This window comes from Thalassophryne amazonica, chromosome 1, assembly GCF_902500255.1.
Source record: "Thalassophryne amazonica chromosome 1, fThaAma1.1, whole genome shotgun sequence".
Taxonomy (NCBI): domain Eukaryota; kingdom Metazoa; phylum Chordata; class Actinopteri; order Batrachoidiformes; family Batrachoididae; genus Thalassophryne; species Thalassophryne amazonica.
In genome coordinates, this window is record NC_047103.1 from 17,052,646 (window position 1) to 17,076,070 (window position 23,425).

The 23,425-nt window shown below is 38.9% G+C and overlaps 1 protein-coding gene across 2 annotated transcripts in view; it reads left to right on the forward strand.

Moving 5' to 3' along the window:
- The window catches only part of myo3a (myosin IIIA), a 182,750-nt gene that overhangs the window by 43,072 nt on the left and 116,253 nt on the right, over positions 1–23,425 (forward strand). The window contains exons 6-7 of one of the 2 annotated variants that reach the window (XM_034166350.1): positions 13,738–13,814; positions 15,769–15,914. In XM_034166350.1, coding sequence (XP_034022241.1) covers positions 13,738–13,814; positions 15,769–15,914 — 223 coding nt within the window. Of the gene's footprint in view, positions 1–13,737; positions 13,815–15,768; positions 15,919–23,425 lie in introns of those variants that run through there. The other variant, XM_034166359.1, reaches the window with a different exon arrangement.

Below are 23,425 nucleotides of genomic sequence, written 5' to 3' on the forward strand. Positions count from 1 at the left end.
AACATAAGCCTCAGTTTACTGTGATAGGATAAATAGTTAATCCATATTTGTCTCTGAGGTAATCTCATTAACAAACATTTTCCCGAAATAGGGATTTTTAAATGTTGGGTCTTTCAGAGCTTCCAAGGGTTTTGCGGCACACACCAGCTCAGTGGGCGTATCTTAAGCACCAAGCGCTTTTAAAAAAAAATAGGGCCCTATCTTGACGACCTGTGGCACATAGCATGTGTGCATGTGGGGGGTGTCCAATGCCACACTGCTATTTATGTAGTGCAGAGTGTGAGTGCAAAGAGGTTGTGTTTATTCAGTTACTTAGTTATGGGTGTATTTTTGACATAACATGGAATAAGCCAGTTAGAATGTCAAATGTCATTGCTTTTAAGGGAAACTGGCACTTTGCTATTCAGATTGAAGTGAGAGGTTTTCTGGTAAGGAATAGATTCTGCAATCATGCAGTGCATCAAAACCAACAATTAAGCGCCTCCTGCAAGACCTTCCTACTCTTCTCAGAGCACCAGATCTTCTCCATATCCCACCAGGTGCAGACAGTTACCCCACCAGATCTGCACCTGGATACCGTCAACCTTGTCTTGGTGCTTCCTGTATGTAAACAAAACCTGGAAAATTAGCATAAAAATGGTGCAAACCAGAGTTATTAAAGTTTTGCATTTTCCCAGTAGTTTTTCCTTTGATCTGGTTTTTAATTTTCATTTTAAATTCAAATTCCTAGTAGTATGATGCACTAGTGCACATTACTGTGTGTGAAGGAGGTTTGCATGTTGCAAACCCGCCTGTATGTGTGACGTATCTGAATATTGTGCTGTGTGAATGGCAGAAGATCTCTGTACTAGATTTTAGAATAGTTTTTTCTTACTACTATGCTGACCACACCTTATTTTTAGACGAAAATGCTGAAGTTACTACATACACAAAGTGCATGCAAAAATGACAATTCTTGCAGTGTGCTGTGGTTCACTATCAATCAATCAATCAATTTTATTTATATAGCGCCAAATCACAACAAACAGTTGCCCCAAGGCGCTTTATATTGTAAGGCAAGGCCATACAATAATTACGTAAAAACCCCAACGGTCAAAACGACCCCCTGTGAGCAAGCACTTGGCGACAGTGGGAAGGAAAAACTCCCTTTTAACAGGAAGAAACCTCCAGCAGAACCAGGCTCAGGGAGGGGCAGTCTTCTGCTGGGACTGGTTGGGGCTGAGGGAGAGAACCAGGAAAAAGACATGCTGTGGAGGGGAGCAGAGATCAATCACTAATGATTAAATGCAGAGTGGTGCATACAGAGCAAAAAGAGAAAGAAACACTCAGTGCATCATGGGAACCCCCCAGCAGTCTAAGTCTATAGCAGCATAACTAAGGAATGGTTCAGGGTCACCTGATCCAGTCCTAACTATAAGCTTTAGCAAAAAGGAAAGTTTTAAGCCTAATCTTAAAAGTAGAGAGGGTGTCTGTCTCCCTGATCTGAATTGGGAGCTGGTTCACTAGGAGGGAGATATACAGGGATCATAGACATCTGTGACATTTGTTACAGAAATCCAAAACAAGTGGTTTCAGGCTTAAAATTTGCTTAAAGCAGAAGACTTTCTACCCAACTTGTTTAGTTCCACTAACCATAGCTAACTCAGTTAACATTTTTTTAAATGAAGTTTAACAATCAAATCATTTGTAAACCCTAAAAATCCTATGTTTGTTCCATTTGGCACTTATACACAATTCCAAGAACCAAAAAAAACACACATCACACAAAGCCAACAAGTGTTACCTCACGGAGATAGTGGTCAAGCCAGAGTAAATGCATTAATTAGATTATTATAATCATTTATGTGTGTTTATTTAATGTGTTTAATTCATTCTGTACTTTGAATAAATGGTACGTTGAATGTAAACTACTTTTTAAATTTATTATGTATGGTACGTATATCTTGATCATGATCTTGTCATACTAAACCTTTTTGCAAACCTCTATGTTTATGCTTCACCATATTAAAATTTTACAACTTTAGGTCTGGTTTTGAAGCAATAATTAAATAAATAAATAAACAAACAAGAGCAATCCGAGATTTCTGACATCTACCAATCCGGATCCGGATCACCTTCAAAATTCAGTGGAGTCTTCCATGGCTTAATATCTATCTGTGGGGTAAATTTACAGATACAGATTCTTTATTGCCACTGTAACCAGTACAACAAAATGTAAGGTGCAAGCCTTTCAGTGCAAACGTAAACCTGAGTAAACCACACGCAGACCTGAAAGGTCTGGAGAAGAAAAGAAAAATAAACATAAATTTAATTGAATGAGTGCACAAATTTAAAAAAAGAAAAAAACTATAAGAACGCAATAGAAAAAAAAGAGATTGCATATAACAAAAAGAGAAAAGTATGTACAAAACTGTGGATATTGCACATAAACAAATATTGCACTCATTTAAAGTGTGGAATGTGACCTGGCATTTAAATCTCTAACAGCAGAACAGCCGTTGGGCAGAAACTGTTTTCAATCTATTTGTTCTTGCTTTAATGGTCCTGTACCATCTGCCTAATCACAGTAGGTCAAACACAGAGCGTCCAGGGTGGGATGAGTCCTTTAGGATGGTGTTGGATCTCCTGAGACAGTAAGAGCTATGAAGGTCCTCCAGTGTAGGTAGAGGGCACCCAGTGATCTTCTCTGCCATTTTGGTAACCCTCTGGAGCTGTTTCCTGTTTGTCCCAGTGCAGCTGGTAAACAGCGTACACAGACAGTATGTGATGATGCTCTTCATGGTAGAGCAGTAACAAGACACGCACAGTCTCTGGTTTATGCTATTTTTTCCTGCAAATTGTCAGAAAGTGGAGTCTTTGCTGTGCCTTCTTTACCAGCTGTGTGTTGTTCCTGTCCCAGGTCAGTTTCTCCTCTATGTGGACTCCCAGGAAACAGAAGTCCCTGACCCTTTCCACACATGTCCCCCTAATGATAATGGGCTGAACAGAATGTCTGTTTTATTTCTCCAGAAGTGTATGATTAGCTCCTTTCAGGGCTGTGAAATGAAAATTGTGAAATCCGAGGAAAATTCACAGAGGGTCTGCCCCCCCGAGGAGCCAGGGTCTAGGGCCTTGTGGGGCCCCAGAAATTATCTTCTACTGATACATTTTCAACATCTCCTGGAAGAACAAATCTCAAAATTAGTGCATATTTAAATGATCCAGGATTCAACCTTTCATTTGAACCACCAATGATGATGTTGAAATAACAGAATATGACATAGAAGTAGGACCTGGTATGATTTTCCCTTTAAATGTAAACCAAATTATTCATTAACTCAGAACAATTAAACTACATGAAATTCACTGAAAAGACTGTTAAAGTATTTCAAAAAACACAGCTAAAGATTGTAGAATATTTTAAAAATCAGGGTAAAATATCAATAACATACATTATAGTAAAAAGCCACATATTCTTGTGTAAATTCCTGTAAATCCACTCAAAGCCACAATGTCTTTTTTTTCCCATGAAAAAGTCTACATTAATAAAAACTAATTTACATTGTTGTGTAAATTCATGTAGCCTAAATTCATTCAAAGCCACATCTTTTTTTTTTCAATCAAAGAAAGTCTAGATTAATGAAAGAAAAAAAAAAGGCACATAATCTTTTCTGAAATTCTGTTTGAACAGCACAATGTTTATTTTCCTGAGAGAGAAAAAAATTCTTACCTGTACGCTTTTCCCGTTCATCTTTCAGGTGTGTTGATGAAGCCAGCAACAATTTCACGGATTCCTGTCCTTATCACACTTTTTCAAACCGTCTTTCTCTCCATCTTCTCTCTGTCTGGTGTCGCTCCGTGACACAGACATGCTGTAAAAATTCTTCTTTTAAAAACTTGAAAGTTCTAAAGGTTTGCAATGTCCACATGCTACATTTAGCTAAGCTTCGCACAGGAGCTACACAGTGTCACCGCAGCAACCAACCAGTCCCGCTTTACGACAACTGTCGCAACAGCCAGGCTTTGAGTGGCATTTATTCTCCTCGAAATTCTGTGGATCTGAGGAAACTGGCTTCTATCTGTAACACACAGATCAGTGTCCGCGGACTTATACAACTTGCATGATGTCGTAAAAAAACAAAAAAAAACAACACTTTGCGATAAGCATTTTAAAAACTCAGTAACGATCACGATTAAAGAGAACAACACTAACACCCCCGCACCCCTCACCATGATGAAATCCGCGGAATCCCGCGGATCCGCAGAGTTTTCACAGCCCTGTCCTTTGGAAATGAAAGAAACTGTCAAACAAGATTATTTCAAGTTACCTTTAAATTCAGCCATACCTGCTCCTACTTTCCATCACGCATGTGATGATAACAAGCAGAGGCAGCAGACAGCTTTAGGGTATACATTTGTAATTTCACATAGAAAGTTCGGTGTATTCAGAATATAGTGGGTGATACTAGTGTCACGTTGACCTTCCATCAGATCAGGATAAACTAGATTCAAAAATGGCACCAGCATCTTTTATTGCTGCTCGTTTTTGGGCCTTAAACCTCACTGTTTAAGCGATTTAAGCACAACATCAAGAATAAAGAGTGATGAAGGGGAAAAGTGGGCGGACTCGTCGGTGCACGAGCAGACTGCGTCACGCTGGGACTAATGGTTTTTGGTGGAGTTGCGCACGCTACAATAAGCAGCTGAAGAGATAAAGCCCCCGCAGTGACTCACCACCAGCAGAAACACGGACACGGAACGAGCAGAGGAAGAACGAGTGAAGCTGTTTCTTCATGAATATTCAAACTGACAGAGTTAATATGAAGTGTGGCCCATCAGGCTCCACTCCAAGCTAATGGAGTGGAAAGAAGGGGAGCTGTCGAAGTTTTAATAAGAGATTTGTGCTCTTTCTGTGCACACAACCCAAACACATCTTGGGTATTTTTCTGTGGCATTCCGTTTTAATACTGATGGGTTTATTCTAATGTGGTTGTGTTGTTTTTGGGTCATTCCGATGTGTTTTCCTCAGGGCACTTACCACTGGTTTTAGCCATCAGACTGTTGCAGTACAAAGAAAGCGATACTATAATTTAAATAATGTTTGTCTGTTTGCTCCTCACAGGTCCTATGTGGCTGACAGTCAACCCTAGAATTGCTCTAAATGTATTTGTTTAGGCAAATGTCAAGGTCATTGGCATGAAAAGGTCAAAATGTTGATTTTTCATTCCGATGTCCAATCTTGGTTCACATGGAGATGGGTTCTGGATTTGCCTAAACAATACAGCACTGCTCTCAATTGCTCGCTTACCAGAAGCACTTTTGGTCTTGATATTGACATTAGTGTGGGTGGGAAAGATGGTTGAGTGAATAGATGTGCGGTGAATGAGAATATTGAATATTGAACCGATTCACAAATATAATCACAGCAGAATTTTTCGAAAAGGTATGAAAAATTTTACACAATAAACCCATAATAGCAATGATTTCCCTTTTATATATATATATATATATATATATATATATATATATATATATATATATTATATATATATATATATATATATATATATATATATATATATATATACACACACACACACACACACAAAATATATATATATATATACACACACACACACACACAAAATATATATATATAAAATACAAATAATGGATGGTAAGGAGTCCAACATAGAGAAATATTGGATGAAGAAAAGTTATATTGGACGAGGTGTAGCCAAGTTATGTTCTCCACCCTCCCCACCCCACCCCAAATGAAGCCGCACCTTAGCGTAAAATTTTTGTAACAACTTTGCAAGCCCTTGCCTGTCAAGTTTGATGCGATGAATGCTTCTAAAACATCAGTAGCGTGCTTGTCTACCTTCTTAGTGTTTTTGGCATCCTTGGAGTTCAATATTTCCACCAGTTCCTCCTCTGTGAACTCAGCAAACCTCGCTGGCAGACGATTTTCTGCTGTTGTTGACATGTTTGTTGCCATTTTTTCAACCAGCATCTGTCAGCTAGTTGCTGACCTTTGTATGCCGTGCTCTGATTGGCTAGCTGTTGGCAGTAAGCTCTAACGCTATTGGTCAGTGGGAACTGATCCAATATAATTTTTGGTCCTAGCCTTTTTGGATCCTTTTGGATCCAACATAACTTTCTGGCGCCAAGCATGCCAAAATACAGGTAAATGATGGACAGAAAGGCTAATTTGTGATTGGCTATTGCAATCTGAGTGGAGACCATATATATATATATATATATATATATATATATATATATATATATATACACGAGGTCTGTGAGAAAAGTATCCGACCTTTTTATTTTATGCAAAAAATATATGGATTTGATTCATATGTTTTTACGTCAGCCAAGCTTGAACCTTCGTGCGCATGCGTGAGTTTTTTCACGCCTGTCGGTTGCGTCATTCGCCTGTGGGCAGGCTTTGAGTGAGCACTGGTCCACCCCTCTCGTCATTTTTTCATTGCGAGGAAATGGCGGAATGATTTGAGCTTTGTTCCATCAGAATTTTTTACAGACAGGCAGCTGGAAACCATTCGGAAAATTCACATGGCTTTCGGTGAAAATTTTATGGGCTTCACAGAGATTAAGGAGTGTTACTACCGCTTTAAGGACGGCCCACAATGGCGCACGGCGCGCCGCGCTCCGAGCTGTGATCGACAGGCAGAAACCACCAGATCATTTCTAAATGGATGGCTGTGTCGATCCGGGACCGTCGTGTGCAATTTCTCTGGTTATCACAAGAGCTGGATATCAGCCATTTTCCGGCAGATGTCACTTTTAACAAGAGATTTTGTCATGGAAAGCCGCGTGGAGGCTTCGCGCGTCACGACGGAGCCGCTGATGGAGCGAGACAAAGAACACCTCCATTTTGGAGTGTCAGAGGACAAGTTGGGACATGCCCAGCTCTCCACAATTTCTCTTATACTCACTCGACTGGTAAGCCACTGAAAGCCGATATAGGCATGTCCCAACTTGTCCTCTGGCACTCCAAAACGGAGGTGTTCTTTGTCTCGCTCCATCAGCGAATCCGTCATGACTCGCGAAGCCTCCGGAGGTGTGTGTGGATCGGGAGGTCTGGACAGCTTTGCTTGAGCTGCTGCCCCCGCGACCCGACTCCGGATAAAGCGGAAGAAAATGGATGGATGGATATATATATATACAACCCCAATTCCAATGAAGTTGGGATGTTGTGCAAAATGTAAATTAAAACAGAATACAATGATTTGCAAATCCTCTTCAACCTACTATATTTAATTGAATACACCACAAAGACAAGATATTTAATGTTCAAACTGATAAACTTTATTGTTTTTGTGCAAATATTTGCTCATTTTGAAATGGATGCCTACAACACATTTCAAAAAAGTTGGGACAGTGGTATGTTTACCACTGTCTTACATCACCTTTCCTTCTAACAACACTCAATAAGCGTTTGGGAACTGCGGACACTTTGGGAACTGCGGGCTTTTGAACTTTGCGCTGGTAACAATGTGGACGGTCTTTTTCCTCTTTTGTCTGGAGGACACGACGTCCATGATTTCCAAAAACAATTTGAAATGTGGACTCATCAGACCACAGCACACTTTTCCACTTTGCGTCTGTCCATTTCAAATGAGCTCAGGCCCAGAGACGGCGGCGGCGTTTCTGGATGTTGTTGATGTATGGCTTTTGCTTTGCATGGTAGATTTTTAACTTGCACTTGCAGCGACGAACTGTTAAATCAAATCAAATCAATTTTATTTATATAGCGCCAAATCACAACAAACAGTTGCCCCAAGGTGCTTTATATTGTAAGGCAAGGCCATACAATAATTACGGAAAAACCCCAACGGTCAAAACGACCCCCTGTGAGCAAGCACTTGGCAACAGTGGGAAGGAAAAACTCCCTTTTAACAGGAAGAAACCTCCAGCAGAACCAGGCTCAGGGAGGGGCAGTCTTCTGCTGGGACTGGTTGGGGCTGAGGGAGAGAACCAGGAAAAAGACATGCTGTGGAGGGGAGCAGAGATCAATCACTAATGATTAAATGCAGAGTGGTGCATACAGAGCAAAAAGAGAAAGAAACACTCAGTGCATCATGGGAACCCCCCAGCAGTCTAAGTCTATAGCAGCATAACTAAGGGATGGTTCAGGGTCACCTGATCCAGCCCTAACTATAAGCTTTAGCAAAAAGGAAAGTTTTAAGCCTAATCTTAAAAGTAGAGAGGGTGTCTGTCTGGATTGGGAGTTGGTTCCACAGGAGAGGAGCCTGAAAGCTGAAGGCTCTGCCTCCCATTCTACTGGGACTAACTAGTTACTGACAATAGTTTTCAGAAGTGTTCCTGAGCCCGCGCGGTAAGATCCTTTACACAGTGATGTTGGTTTTTAATGCAGTGCCGCATGAGGTATCGAAAGTCATGGGCATTCAATGTTGGTTTTCGGCCTTGCTGCTTATGTGTAGAAAGTTCTCCAGATTCTCTGAATCTTCTGATTATATTATGGACTGTAGATGATGGAATCCCTAAATTCCTTGCAATTGAACATTGAGAACCATTGTTTTTAAACTGTTGGAACATTTATTCACGCAGTTGTTCACAAAGTGGTGATCCTTGCCTCATCTTTTCTTGTGAACAGCTGAGCCTATTGGGGATGCTCCTTTTATACCCAATCATGACACTCAGCTATTTCCAGTTAGCTGTTCTTTGAGCATTCATCAACTTTCCCAGTCTTTTGTTGCGCCGTCCCAACTTTTTTGAAACGTGTTGCAGGCATCCATTTCAAAATGAGCAAATATTTGCACAAAAACAAAGTTTATCAGTTTGAACATTAAATGTCTTGTCTTTGTGGTGTATTCAATTGAATATAGGTTGAAGAGGATTTGCAAATCATTGTATTCTGTTTGTATTTTACACAACGTCCCAACTTCATTGAAATTGGGGTTGTGTATATATATATATATATATATATATATATATATATATATATATATATATATATATATAGTTTCAATTCAGAAGGCTCCGGGTTCAAATCCCACCCCTGCCACATTTCTCCATGTAATGTGGAGTTGTGTCAGGAAGGGCATCCGGTGCAAAACCTGTGCCAATTCAACATGCAGATCCACCTTCGATTTGCTGTGGCGACCCTGAGTGCAAAAACAAGGGAGCAACCGAAGGGACTTACTTTACTATATATATATATATATATATATATATATATATATATATATATATATATATATATATATATATATATAGTACACTACTAGTGTACTGTATGTACACTGACACACAGTGACCAACCAATAGACAGTGAATAATATTGTGAAACTGATCAGTTGTTGATATTATTGTAATTTATTTTTTTATTTTATTTTATTTATTTATTTATTTATTTTTTGCTCTGTATGTGTTTTACTGCTTTATTATGTTCTGCTTTCATGGTTTGAATAGATTTTTAACATTTTAATATCTGTTCTGAGTTAGAACATTTTCTTAATGTCTGACTTGTGAGCAAAGACTGCTGAGTGAAATTTAGCAGAAACTATGTGTTTCACATCTTCATCAAATATAATGTACATGGCAGCCAGATTTGGCCTGGAGGCTCTGCTTTTGTCCTGGATGCTGGCTTCAGCTAAGCTGTGACAATGTGGGCTAACACTGATCGAACTGGACTGGACTGGAGTCACGATTGTGGGTCAGCGTGTTTCCTCAAATTTTTCACTGCACATTAAGACATGGACGCACATGCTGTCCCACTGCAGGAGGGTTTCTGTCGAATTTATCTGCAGTGCAGGTCAGAATGATTTGGATGTTCATTATTCAGAATTTGCCAAAAAAGTCAACAAAACATGACTGAGCAAGCACAACTTGTTAAGTTGTGTATAGACTTTTTACAGCAATAGTTGATCTTAATTTAATCAAATCCATCTTAAAAGGCCAATTATTTGTTTCTTTGCTCCTGAATTGGGACACAGCCACTGAGGCATTAAAATGCGCTCGGTCCGAGGAATTCAACAGTACAAAAATAAAAGTAAGTCCCTTCGGCTGCTCTCTTGTTTCACTTTCTTTGGCAGAAGTTTTATGTTGGATGCTTTTCCTCACACAATTTATTTAGCAATATGTTACATTCATTTTGCACATGCAACAACCCAGCTAGCAGTTTTAATGGCAGCCCTCATTATCTACAGCTAAAATGGATTTTTAAAATCTGTACTAACCTACGCGTGTTGTTTGGTGATAAAACCAACAAACTGCCTCCTTTGCAGGTTGTGACAAATTATGAACAACCCAATGGTTTCTCCACACCTGATCTGAGATGTTTCAAGTAACTGCTTCACTTTTAATTACGTGTCGTTTTCACTTACCCGCCTGAAGTCTGTTGAAAAATAACTAAATTGTTCTATTTATTAACTTTATGCAAGTGCAATGCTTCACATTGTTTGCATGTATATTTTTATAGCACTTTGACAATTATGTGTGTTTGAAATTGTGTTTGGAACATGTTTATGTATCTGTGTGTGAATGATAAGATTTTTTTTATTTTACACCTGTGTACGGTGCATCTGGAAAGTATTCACAGCACTTCACTGTTCCCACATTTTTTGATGTTACAGCCTTATTCCAAAATGGAGGAAATTCATTTTTTCCTCTCAAAACTCTACACACAATGCCCCATAATGACAATGGGGAAAAGTAGGTTCTTTGTTTGTTTGTTTTTTTAGATGTTTGCAAATTTATTTTAAAAGAGCGAGAGAGCGAGAGAGAGAGAGAGAGAGAGAGAGAGAGAGAGAGAGAAATCACACCTACATAAGTATTCACAGCCAGGGGCGTAGCACCAAATTCTGCGCCCTAGGTACTAGCCATATTGAAGACCCCCCCCCCCCCCCCACCCACACACACACACACACACTGTTATGTTCTTTTTTTATTAACGCAAACACCAAATTCCTAATGCCTAGTCAAACCAGGTCTAAATCATGTATACCTCAGATCACACCTGGAGCCAGAACCGTTTTTAAAATTGGGTGAGCAATATTGAGTTGGGGGGTCTGGGGGACCATATTGCACCATTTTTCTAGAAAATGGTGCAATTTGATGCATTCCCGTCTGTTAAAATGCACAGGAATGCACCATTCCCATCTGTAAAAATGCACAGGAATGCACCAAATTGCACCATTTTCTAGAAAAATGGTTTGTTCCCCCAGACCCCCCAATTCAATATAGCTAGCTTTCAAGCTCACCTCTCTTTTCAAAGAATTTGGTTAGCAGCTGCTTTCCCTCATTTAGTTTTCTTTCCCTGTCCTTTTTTCTCTTCTTTTTTGAAATCGGGACTTTGATTTTTTAGGAAAGACATATTTTATTACAGCCTAAACACTAGGGCTGCAACTAACGATTATTTTACTAATCAGTTGATCGGTCGATTATTTTTTCGATTAATCGTTTTGTTTTGTTTTGTTTTTTTTACATGTGAGTTTTGCCATTATTTCTTTAAGTGAGTTATTATTAAAAGGCCTTTATCACGCAACATCAACATTTGAGCTTGTAACAAAGTTATGTTATATTCTCGTCAAAAACATACCTGGAGTAGTGTTTGGTTTTATTTTGCACATACTTACATCACGACACACCACAAAGAGATTTCCATCAGGTTTCACCGGATTATGAGCATTTTTAGATGCCTACAGCAACTATCTCAACCACTGACAACATATTACAGCAAGAGTCCACAAAAGTATTTTAAATGCCTGACTAAAGTGTAATATGTTATATTTAATAAGATATTTTCATGAAAACAGACACAAATGTGCAGTTTACTGCATTTTATTTATTTATTTTTTCTTGTGTAAAAACACAGCTTAGATGTGGTTTGACTGAAACAAATTGTCATTAAACTTAAATAAAACAGGGATGAAGTGGAGGTTTAAGAGTCACTAGGTGTTCACAGGAAACAGTTATTTCTATATTTATTTATGTTCATTGTTAGTGGGTTTAATCTTTTCTGTTTTGTTTTATCAGATTCTTTTTGTCTGTTTCTCAAAAACTGTATTGTGGCATTATTAGTTATTATTACTATTATTATTATTGATATATAAATAAAAATAAATGAATATTACAATTTGTAATACATTTGACTCTTTTACGACAACAAACGTTGAGCCATGAATTATTATATAGAAAACAAATGTGATGACAGCTGCAACAGCTTAATGCTAACTTTAAAATTGAAAACGCCATAGACATGCTAATGAGTTAGCATCTGCCCCTTTTTTAAGTTATAAAATACATCTATCAACTGTTTCAGAAGACCATAACAGGTCAGATTAACATAAAACGGTGAATATTACTCACAGACATATGCTCTTTGGGGTTTTAGTGGACAAAAATTAAGATTAAGCGAAATAAAACACTGAATCAACAAAGCACCTGTGAATCACTGCTTCGATCTGCGAATAATTGATTGGTTCAAGGTTCAAAGCAAAGCCGCTATACATAAACGGTTGATTTAAGAAACGAAACATTTGCGGTAAAACAAAGTTATTTATTTTAATAATCGATTAAATCGATTAGTTGTTTCAGCACTACTAAACACCTCCTCTTTCTGTGAGATCCCATTTGGGATGTGTGTGTATGTGTGTGTGTGTGTGTGTGTGTGGCAGCATACGAGCCTGGACTAAATCATTGTACAACTGTGCAGGGGTGGGAAGGGCCCTCAGAGATCTTTCAATATTATTGTTAGAGCAGAATTATTTTTTGCAACATTTATACATTCATTCTAATTATATTCTTTTACAACATGAATTGTATGAACATTAATAACATGCAACACAAAAATGTATTTAATGCCAGTTTTTTTGTGCCCCCCCCACTGGGTACATAGTACCCTTTACCCCCCGAACCGACGCCCCTGTTCACAGCCTTTGCCATGAAGCTCAAAATTGAGCTCAGGGTGCTTCCTGTTTCCACTGATCATCCTTGAGATGTTTCTACAGCTCAATTGGAGTCCACCTGGAGTAAATTCAGTTGATTGAACATGATTTGGAAAGACACACACCAGTCTACATATAAGGTCCCACAGCGGACAGTACATGTCAGAGCACAAACCAAGCATGAAGTCAACGGAATTGTCAGTAGACCTCTGAGACAGGATTCATCTCTGGAGAGATCTGAAAATGGGTGTGCACCGACGCTCCCCATCCAACCTGATGGAGCTTGAGAGGTGCTGCAAAGAGGAATGGACAAAACTGCCCAAAGATAGGTGCACCAAGCTTGTGGCATCATATTCAAGAAGACCTGAGGCTGTAATTGCTCCCAAAGGTGCACCAACAAAGTATGGAGCAAAGGGTGTGAATACTTATGTATGTGTGATTTCTTAGTTTATTTTTTTATGTTTTTAATAAATTTGCAAAAATGGCAAAAATACTTTTTTCATGTTGTCATTACGCACAGTAAAATCACCTTTGTTAGTTTTACACGTTTGATTTTACTGTGAGTAGAATTTTGAGGGGAAAAAAAGAATTCGCTCCATTTTGGAATAAGGCTGTAACATAACAAAACGTGGAAAAATGAAGTGCCGTGAATACGTTCTGGATGCACAGTATATATTGAACTTCGTTTTTAGGTGTTGTGCTGAATTTCGTTGTATGCCTTACTGTAGCTACAATGACAATGAAATCACATTGATCTCGATTATTCATCACTGCATGCCTGGTTTGAGGGGATGACTAAAATAAAACTCATGTTCTCTCTGTGCAGGTGTTTCAGCCCAGCTGACAAACACCCGCCTGAGGAGGAACACGTCTGTGGGAACTCCCTTCTGGATGGCTCCTGAGGTACAGTGATACCAGCCTAGAAACACTCCTGCCATCTCTACTCTTTCCACTACTACAGTGAAGTGAAAGGATTTATGGCTCGTTAAAGGATTGGATCAGGTCCCAGGAGACCACAGTTAATAGTCATCACAGAGATAACAGTGTCATATATAATATTCATAATGGGAAAAAAGGCAATCGCATTCGTTTTTGTGGGTCATGGATCTGTGCAGTGGTGATCTAACCAAGGAATGATCATGAGAAAACCATCATATTCCTGTGTCCTGAACATTTTCAGTTGGGTTAAACTTCACTATTTGTGTTGTAATTGCACAACATCAGGTAAAACTTTTCCAAAACATTGTATTTTCACCTGTTTTAGTTCCTAGTTAGATTCCTCTAGCTGTGACCCAATTTTAATTAAATTGTAAGACAGATGTGTCTCAGATGGCTCAGAACTCACAAAATGTGAAAGGGTGTACAACGGTTGCTTCCAGTAAATCCTGCACTGAAACAACGTAAGCTGAAATACCACCAGTCAAAGGTGTGCGGTAAACATTTGTAATAATTACAATATATTCCATTCAAGTCAGTGTTTTTTTTTTCATGTTGTCAGAATGTAATTAGGTAGAATTGATCATTTTAAGTCATCATGAGCAAATTCTGTTGAATAAATGTTAAACATTTTTGCCTTCCTGACTTCCTTTGAGTCTTCTTGCAACCTGCCAAATAAAATCAGATTGCTTTTTGGTTTTTTTTTGTTTTTTTTTGTTTTTTTACATGCAGTGTGCATGCTATGCAAATCTGAAATTCAAATATTCTTGCAAGGTGCTTTCAAGGCGTAAACAAAATTAGAATCTAATTTGAATAAGATCGTCCTCAAGACGGTGCAAGAAAATGATCTGGCAAAGAACATTGGGCTGGAAAGCCTGTCGTTGAAAACGTGAAGTCGGCAGTGACAGAAATAAATAAAGACTTGCATCTTTATTATTATATTTACCACAACTGGAAAAATATTCAAACTTCTTTTTTTTTGCTTTATAAAGGCGAGTTTTACATCATAGGGTAAGAACTCTTTGCACCTGTTACACATTGTAATTGTTTTAGTTTGTTGAAAGTTTTATTGCTGTGTAAAAGTTTTTTAGCGTGATGGGAATTGATTTAACTTTGATTTCCTCTGTTTGTTGTTTATACCATGTCAGCAACTTGAGTGTAATTTTGCAGAACATTAAATTGCTTTGATAATTGTGTTTCAGCAACTTCTATCAATAAACTTTTAATAATTTAACTTGTGTACGTATATTAACATATCTGACGTGCCTGTTAAAAATATTTATTGATCAAATAATTCTCTACATGAATGCTTGTGTGCACAAATTATTTCTACAAAACAACTAAATATTGATTCACTAAAATGCTCAGCTGCTTCGGTCTTGATTACGTGTAGTCTGACTTTTTGTTTGAGTTAGAGGAGGTAGAAATAAACTTGCACCACAGAGTCAAGTGTCCATTTATCAAGCTTAGTTGTATACAAACATAAATTCAACAGAATATAAAAGTAACGTCAAACCACTGCTCGCTAAATGTAATTATATTTTTATTTGTATTTCTTATGGAGCCGTGCCTTCTGGTCCTTGCACCGAGTTCATTCACTTTTAATTGCATGTTTGTGGAAACACAAATGACAAAACCATTTTTGGCTTTTTTTTACTTTGTGGATTTGTTGTGCTGATGTTATTGTCTGAGATCTATTTTATGATCACTGCTTTGGTTTTCCACAGCCTTTATTTGATAATGAATTATATGGTGTTCACAATCCATTTCATGGTCACACATTATAGGGAAACCTCAAAGATATAGCAGAATGAAAAATTAACTTTTTTTTTTTAAAATTACTCACTTTGTGTAGTAATTCTTATTCTTTGAAGCCCTTTTTTGCAAGTTGTGTTCTGATTATTTCATGTGTGCGCTGCAGGTTATAGCCTGTGAGCAGCAGCTCGACTCGACCTATGATGCTCGCTGTGACGTGTGGTCTCTGGGAATCACCGCCATCGAGTTGGGAGATGGAGACCCTCCCCTGTCTGACCTCCATCCAATGAGAGCCCTTTTCAAAATACCTAGGTGAGAATCTACTTGGTCAGGGGACATTTCATTAAGTCTGCACTTATCCATGTCAGGTTCCATTCTACTGCCTCATGGTCGGCATCAATATTTTTAATATATTAATGGACCCAAATGAATAGCTATCAGCTTTGTTCTGTCAATAAGACAAGCAAGCCAGAGATGACCCTGGCCATGTTACACTGCTCCTGCAGACATAATAGGGGCTCTGAGGTGAGCAAGGAAGATAGTGGCCGATCCCTCTCACCCAGGACACAAATGTTTTGTTTCCCTCCCCTCTGGCAGACGGCTGAGGTCCATCAGGACTAAAACCTCAAGACACAAAAACAGCTTCTTTCTGTCCGCAGCTGGACTTATGATTAATGCCAGAGACCCTCATTTACCCTGCCCCCCCACAAAGTACAGACTGATCATCCCTGTACTGTTCATCTGCATGCCTGCACAGCCCCATTCGACTATATCTATTTGATAGTAAACTTAGCTTTGCCCATTTGTCTATTTGGTTCCTTTACGTCTTACAGAAGTATTTTTTTCCCTTTTCTTTTTATTGTTGCTTATGCACCAATTAATTGAATGAATGAATGAATGGATCTATTTGGCACACAGACTCAACAATAACAAAAAACTGATACACAAGACAATTCCACAGTGACGTGTGAAAAATTCTTAAAGAAGAATTTTTTTAATTGTTGTTTATGCACTAATTAGACCAGATCAAATTCCTTGTATGTGAGAATTTACATGGCAATAAATTTGATTCTGATTCTGATAAAGTAAACCCAGATTTTTCCTTCACACTAATATATACACATGAAAAATGGTGATGTCCAACATTTCATTATCAAACCTCATGTCAAAGAAATGTAATGGAGGCTTGATGCTTTACAATTTAAACATGAACTTTATTATAAATAACTGTAAATATAGCAACCAACCAAAGGATGTCACACTGCCTTCACTCAGATTGGCAGGCATTGTGTCACATCACTCAGCATTTGCATAAATCAAATCAAAATAAAATCAGATCAACTTTATTTATATAGCGCCAAATCACAACAAACAGCTGCCCCAAGGCAAGGCCATACAATAATTACGGAAAAGCCCAACGGTCAAAACGACCCCCTGTGAGCAAGCACTTGGCGACAGTGGGAAGGAAAAAAACTCCCTTTTAACAGGAAGAAACCTCCAGCAGAACCAGGCTCAGGGAGGGGCAGTCTTCTGCTGGGACTGGTTGGGGCTGAGGGAGAGAACCAGGAAAAAGACATGCTGTGGAAGAGAGCAGAGATCAATCACTAATGATTAAATGCAGAGTGGTGCATACAGAGCAAAAAGAGAAAGAAACACTCAGTGCATCATGGGAACCCCCCAGCAGTCTAAGTCTATAGCAGCATAACTAAGGGATGGTTCAGGGTCATCTGATCCAGCCCTAACTATAAGCTTTAGCAAAAAGGAAAGTTTTAAGCCTAATCTTAAAAGTAGAGAGGGTGTCTGTCTCCCTGATCTGAACTGGGAGCTGGTTCCAGAGGAGAGGAGCCTGAAAGCTGAAGGCTCTGCCTCCCATTCTACTCTTACAAACCCTAGGAACTACAAGTAAGCCTGCAGTCTGAGAGCGAAGCGCTCTATTGGGGTGATATGGTACTATGAGGTCCCTAAGGTAAGATGGGACCTGATTATTCAAAACCTTATGAGTAAGAAGAAGAATTTTAAATTCTATTCTAGAATTAACAGGAAGCCAATGAAGAATAAAATTGACTTCTTGTCCATTTTGGCCCTGCCTAGCTGGCAACATATTGACCATTTGCATCTTGTTGCTGTAAAACAGCCACTCTGACTGTAAATGAATGACAGCTGGACACTTTGTCTCTGTCTCTTTTTGCTAATGTGACCAAGGTGTGATGGGGTCCCAGCCATGCTCGACACATTGTAAACAATGCTGTCAGAGTGCCTTCTGCTGGACAAATGACATCATTACTCCATTTCCAATAGCAAATGCTTTTTTAGTGTATTCTTTATTTGGTAAAATCAAAGTTTTCATATTTACAAAAAATAATACCAATATCAATATGTTTGTGAAAGGCTCATATCAGCTGATATTATCGGTCAACTGATATATCAGTTGGGTTCCAATAAAAAGGACACTTGCGTCTTCTGGGTCATTTCAGGCAGATCCCAGTTTGGATTGAATCCACTGATACACTGTTAATCCTCAAGTGTCTGGTGCCTTGCTTTTAAAATTAATTTGACAATAGTAACCGTAGACATGAAGACACTTTGGCCTTTGGCAGGTCCAGTAGGTAGGGTAATAAGAATATGATCAACTTATTTTGGATAGAATTCCCTGGTACACAACACAACCTGCAAAGGTATCTGCATCGGCAAACACCTATGAAATTATGATTGGACGCATCCTGTCACCCAGTCATCTGTTTGTCCAAATGACATGTGAAGTTATGCAACAGAAATTCAACATTTTGATGACGATTCCTTGATAAAGTGGGTTTTGAATTCCCCAGCCTTCACCTTGTCATAGCATAAATTTACTGTAAATGGTCATGTGCTCTTACCTTACCACAGAGACAGTTTACGTGTCTGTGCCGCTCACAGCTGTGACCATTGATTGGTTTAATCAGTGATAAATCAATGGGTTTCCCTCTGCCACAGTAGCTGTATGTTTTCACCTGCTGTCTGTTTTCTTGTCAAAAGGAGAGAAACACTGCTCCTCCTTTGGAGCTGTTGGTCACTGACTGTGGTCAACACAGAAACCAGCATGATCAATTAGCAGTCTCACTGGACACCCTGATACATTTATCATTCACCCACCACAAAAGTCTTTTTGTTGTATGTATTACAGAAACTACAAAGAATCAATCCAGTTCACTTTCTTTCTACAGTGCCAAAGCATAATATAAGTCACCCCAACTCACTTTGGACAAGCTTGGATTGGGACCTTACTCAATCCATGACCAAGCACATTGACCATATTGGTCAAGAATGCCTTTTTTGCTTTGTTTATATTCAAAACATTCAGCCTATTTTGTCTATTTATGATGCAGAGATGTTGATTTGTGCATGTTTTTTCTTTTTCTACAAATGTCTTATTCTTCCTCCATGTAATATGGAGTTGCATCAGGAAGGGCATCTGGCATAAAACCTGTGCTAATTAAACATGTAGATCCACCTCGGATTTGCTGTGGCGACCCCAAGTGCAAACAAGGGAGCATCCGAAGGGACTTACTAACTACAAATGTCTTATTCTTGTTCTTGGCGTGCAAAAATATAAGAAATATTCAAATACATCTCAGTGCTGCTGCTGGACATCCAACCAAGACTTAGGACCCTGTTTTGATGGCAGAATTGGGTTTACGCCTTTAAGCACACCTGAATGCACTCTGCTGTTTAAGTGGAGGAAACATCATGAGACGCTGACTGCTGTGCACAGAAGGGTTGGGTTTTATCATATTCATTATTCATGGCCGTTTTTGTCGTAGCAACATGATATCAACCAATCAATGGGGAAGGATGAAATAGACACAAGTGAAAGGATTTATGGCTCGTTAAAGGATTTAATTTTTCCTCCCTTCCGCCTGCTCTTTTCTTTTTTGGGGGGGATTCCTGAAGATATGTGCAGGCAGCCACAGTGTATATTGCACTCTTTGTTCACCACGATACAGCACTGGACTTTAGACTTTGTTTCAGCTGGTTTAAGTACTAATGCTTTCTGGTGACAGATGATATCAACATGCCAGCTCTGTGTGCAGCCACACCTTGTTTTATTGTCCAACACAAGCATAAGTGGTATTGTGAGTTAGATAATATGGGTACTGATACTGCAAAAATGCTAACTTTGTGGTGTGGAAATTAGGAAGGACACTTGGCTTTGCGTTGAGTGTACCACAGGACCCCAAGACATTTGATCATATTAGCGTTTGGAACGTTTTTTTCTGCATTCTAATACTGTATGTTGGGTTTGGGCCATGGTACACTACATTAACATGTAAAGTAATGTGGAAAAAAGAAGCTAAAACCAGTTAATGTTTAGTATGTTCCTTCATAACTGACTTCAAAAATGTGTGTAATTTTGAAATATCTGTCAAATAATTTTCCGATGAGCAAACCATAGAAATAAGAGTTTTGATTTAATTTATTGATTCCAATGTACCGGCACAAAGGTTCCCCAAACGCAACATTACCAGCAGTTATTCTTCTTTGTTGAGTCACAAAAAAGCAGGCAGGAGAAAAATCGGCAAAGATTCTGATTTAAAAGGTTGCTTTAAAAATACACACACAGAGCAATTTCCCAACATCACACCGAGGAGATATTTTACTCAGAATTGGTGATGAGGGTTTTTTTTCTTCATCTTTTTTTTTTTTTTGTGCACCGCACTCCTGAAAAGAAAACAAAGGAAACACCAGAGCAGCGATTTGGTGTCTGTGCAGACAAAGTACAGTCTTTTCATTGCAAATAGCTTTTTTCTGTCTGCAGGAGGTTATCCACAAACCGTCCCCCCGGCGCCGATCCCATTCATCCTGTGGGGTGAGGGGGATGCTGGCAACACAGCTACCCCTTTTTCCATGTATGTGTGAATTGTGAGCTGAAGGTGAAACGTAATTGTTTATTGTCTCCTGATTCGAGCGTGAGGGCTGCAAAAGCACTTACCATCACTGTCATCTTAACAGCACAGCACTTTGTCCATCACCGCCCCACACACACACACACACACACACACACACACACACACACACACACACACACACACACACACACACACACACACACACACACACAGGCCCTGCCTTTGCTGAGGGGAGGCGGGGGTGGAGGTTCACAGGGGTGTCATGGTTTGCAGGAGCCATCACAGTTTTCTATGTGACGGCTGCAGCCAGAGCTTCAGAGTTCCTCTTCACATAATCCTGGACAAATTCAAAGAGAAGCTTCAGCTACAACCCAATATTTGCAGTGGCAGCGCCAGTAAATTTTTGTTGGGGGGGCTGGGGGAAAAGTTGGAGGGGCTCCACAAAATGTCATCGAAATGAACAATATATAGTAAATTGCTTTATAAATACCAAGGTGCTCCTCTAAAATGTGGTGTCAATGCACACACACACATCACTTAGAATGATTGCAAGTTCAGTAAACCTGTACATAGGTATAAATAAAGATAAGTGAAGTTTTAAGAGTGGCCGTAATAAATATTTAGGAAACCTAAGTATGGAGAAGCGTAAGAGCATGGAGTAAAATTTGTCTCATTAATACCTGCAAATGCACAGAGGATGATTTACAAATATCCTTTGATTTGTACACGTGTTCTGTGATCCACAAACACAAATTTCTGATTTCTAACGTGTGTGGGTTTTTACAAATAAATGTTTATTTGCAAAACTGAAAATTCTGTTTGTGAAGGGTGATTCAGCATTGGTGGATCACCGAACACACACATTCATCACTTTGCTCAGTTACACAATATTGAGACATTCTCAGCGCAAAACTGCAGTTGAGATCCACAAATATGTCAGTCGCTATTCACATTATTGGCAGAATTATTGGGGGCTGAGGGGGGGAGCTTGGCTCATTATTGGGTGGGCTTAAGCCCTCCCAAGCCCCCCCTTGGCGCCGTCACTGAATATTAGTACCTTGGCCACGCCCCCAAAGAGGAGAAGAGGGCACTGGAAAATGGTCTACATATAAGACTCAATATATTACTGTAGCTCAAACTCAAATGTGATCTTAAACTGATTCCTTACCAGGCTGTATCTCATTTTATATTCCTAAAATAAAAAACACCCTTTCCCTAACATCTACCAATCTTCATGAAATGATCCACCTTGGATGAGACATGTGGATCTTGGTAGACTGATGAATAATGTGGACGTGAGCACCAGCGGATTAATGACAAACAGAGCTATTAATACCTCCACCAACTGAGAAAGGAGGGCGGCCAGAATTCAGGATATCCTTAGATCTTTGTGATGTCACAAGGTGTGTTCAGAAGAGATAAAGAAAGGAAAGAAGGAGAGGGATGAGATAAAAGGAAATCCTATCGCACAGTGTTAACAAATGAGATAAAAGGAAGAAAAATGGACAGTTTTATCAGCTCTTCTCCCACACAACAAACATTTCTCCTAAAAGTTTGATGACAACCAAATGCTACTATTTAAGATATGTGGTATAAAAACAAATAGATAAACACCAAAATAACCTTGGTCCTCCTGTGTTGGTTGGCAGAGGGATTAGATTTGCTTAAGGTATCTGCGATATCTGTTCACTTATGTTTGATTTATAACAGACCAACTCCAAACAAGCAAAGCCGCATTTCTTCTTCTCAACAATAACAATTGTTTTAGTAAGTAGTTTATGTCATATAACAATAATAACAAGTAAATAATCATTGGTAGCTGTCTAGGTGATAGCAAGCTAACTAGATGATAGCTAGCTAGCCAGCTAATGAGAGGACAGCTAGTTAGCTAGCTAGCAAGAGGACAGCTAGCTAGGTAGGCAGACAGATTTTTTTCCTGGCTAAATTCATACATATGTACAGGAACCCGGGAGAGGTCACTTAAACTGATATTTTTTCTGGCCATGATAATTTGTGCGCATGTTTTCCTTTAATCGAGCCCTCGAATTAATAAAATGCGCACGTTTTCATTTAATTAAGCCCTCGAATTAATAAAAACGTCCACACATTTTCCTTTAATTGAGCCCTCGAATTAATCAAACGCATGCACATTTTCTTTTAATTGAGACCTTGAATTAATAAAATGAGTGCACGTTTTCCTTTCCTTCAAAATGAACTCCATAATATGACCTAAATTGTCATCCTCATGACGGGGAGACGCTTCGCCCTCAGCATCCTTTTTAATGTGCTTAAACTCCAGATGCTCCCATGCTGGGTAGCTGTAGTTCTCTGTATCTCCTTGTGCACCCAAACCATGATGATACACTGACCAGATCCATTTCTAATGGGAAAATGTATTACACTGTCTGCTGGTTTGTTGACTAATAGCCAACATTTATGTATCACGACAATACTGAATGCACGTTTTACAAATTGTGGCCACGTTTAAGTAGTCGTGCCTTTGTTTTACTCAAACGATGCTTAAAACGTGCGCACAATATAATAAAACATGCACACAATATAATAAAACGTGCGCACAATATAATAAAACGTGCACACGTTCTCTCCACATGCAAAACATTTTGCGATGACACTTCAGGGCTCCGTACATATTACACTGTTTGTGGAGTTTTAGAATGTAACCTTTTTAAGACAATCACAAAATAATGGTCGCGTTGTTACAACCACAACCACACCTGCTCCTAATTTTCCATCATCCATCCCACAGGATATTAAATCATGAAAATGACAAAGTGAAATTCATCAAAGGGCTGAAGAAACATGGCTTCCTTTTGTGACTACATTACTATATTACTACTTACACCAATCAATGACAAATATTTTGCTAATCAGTATAAACTTTAGATCACCTTTCTTGTGATATTGGTTGTGAATATA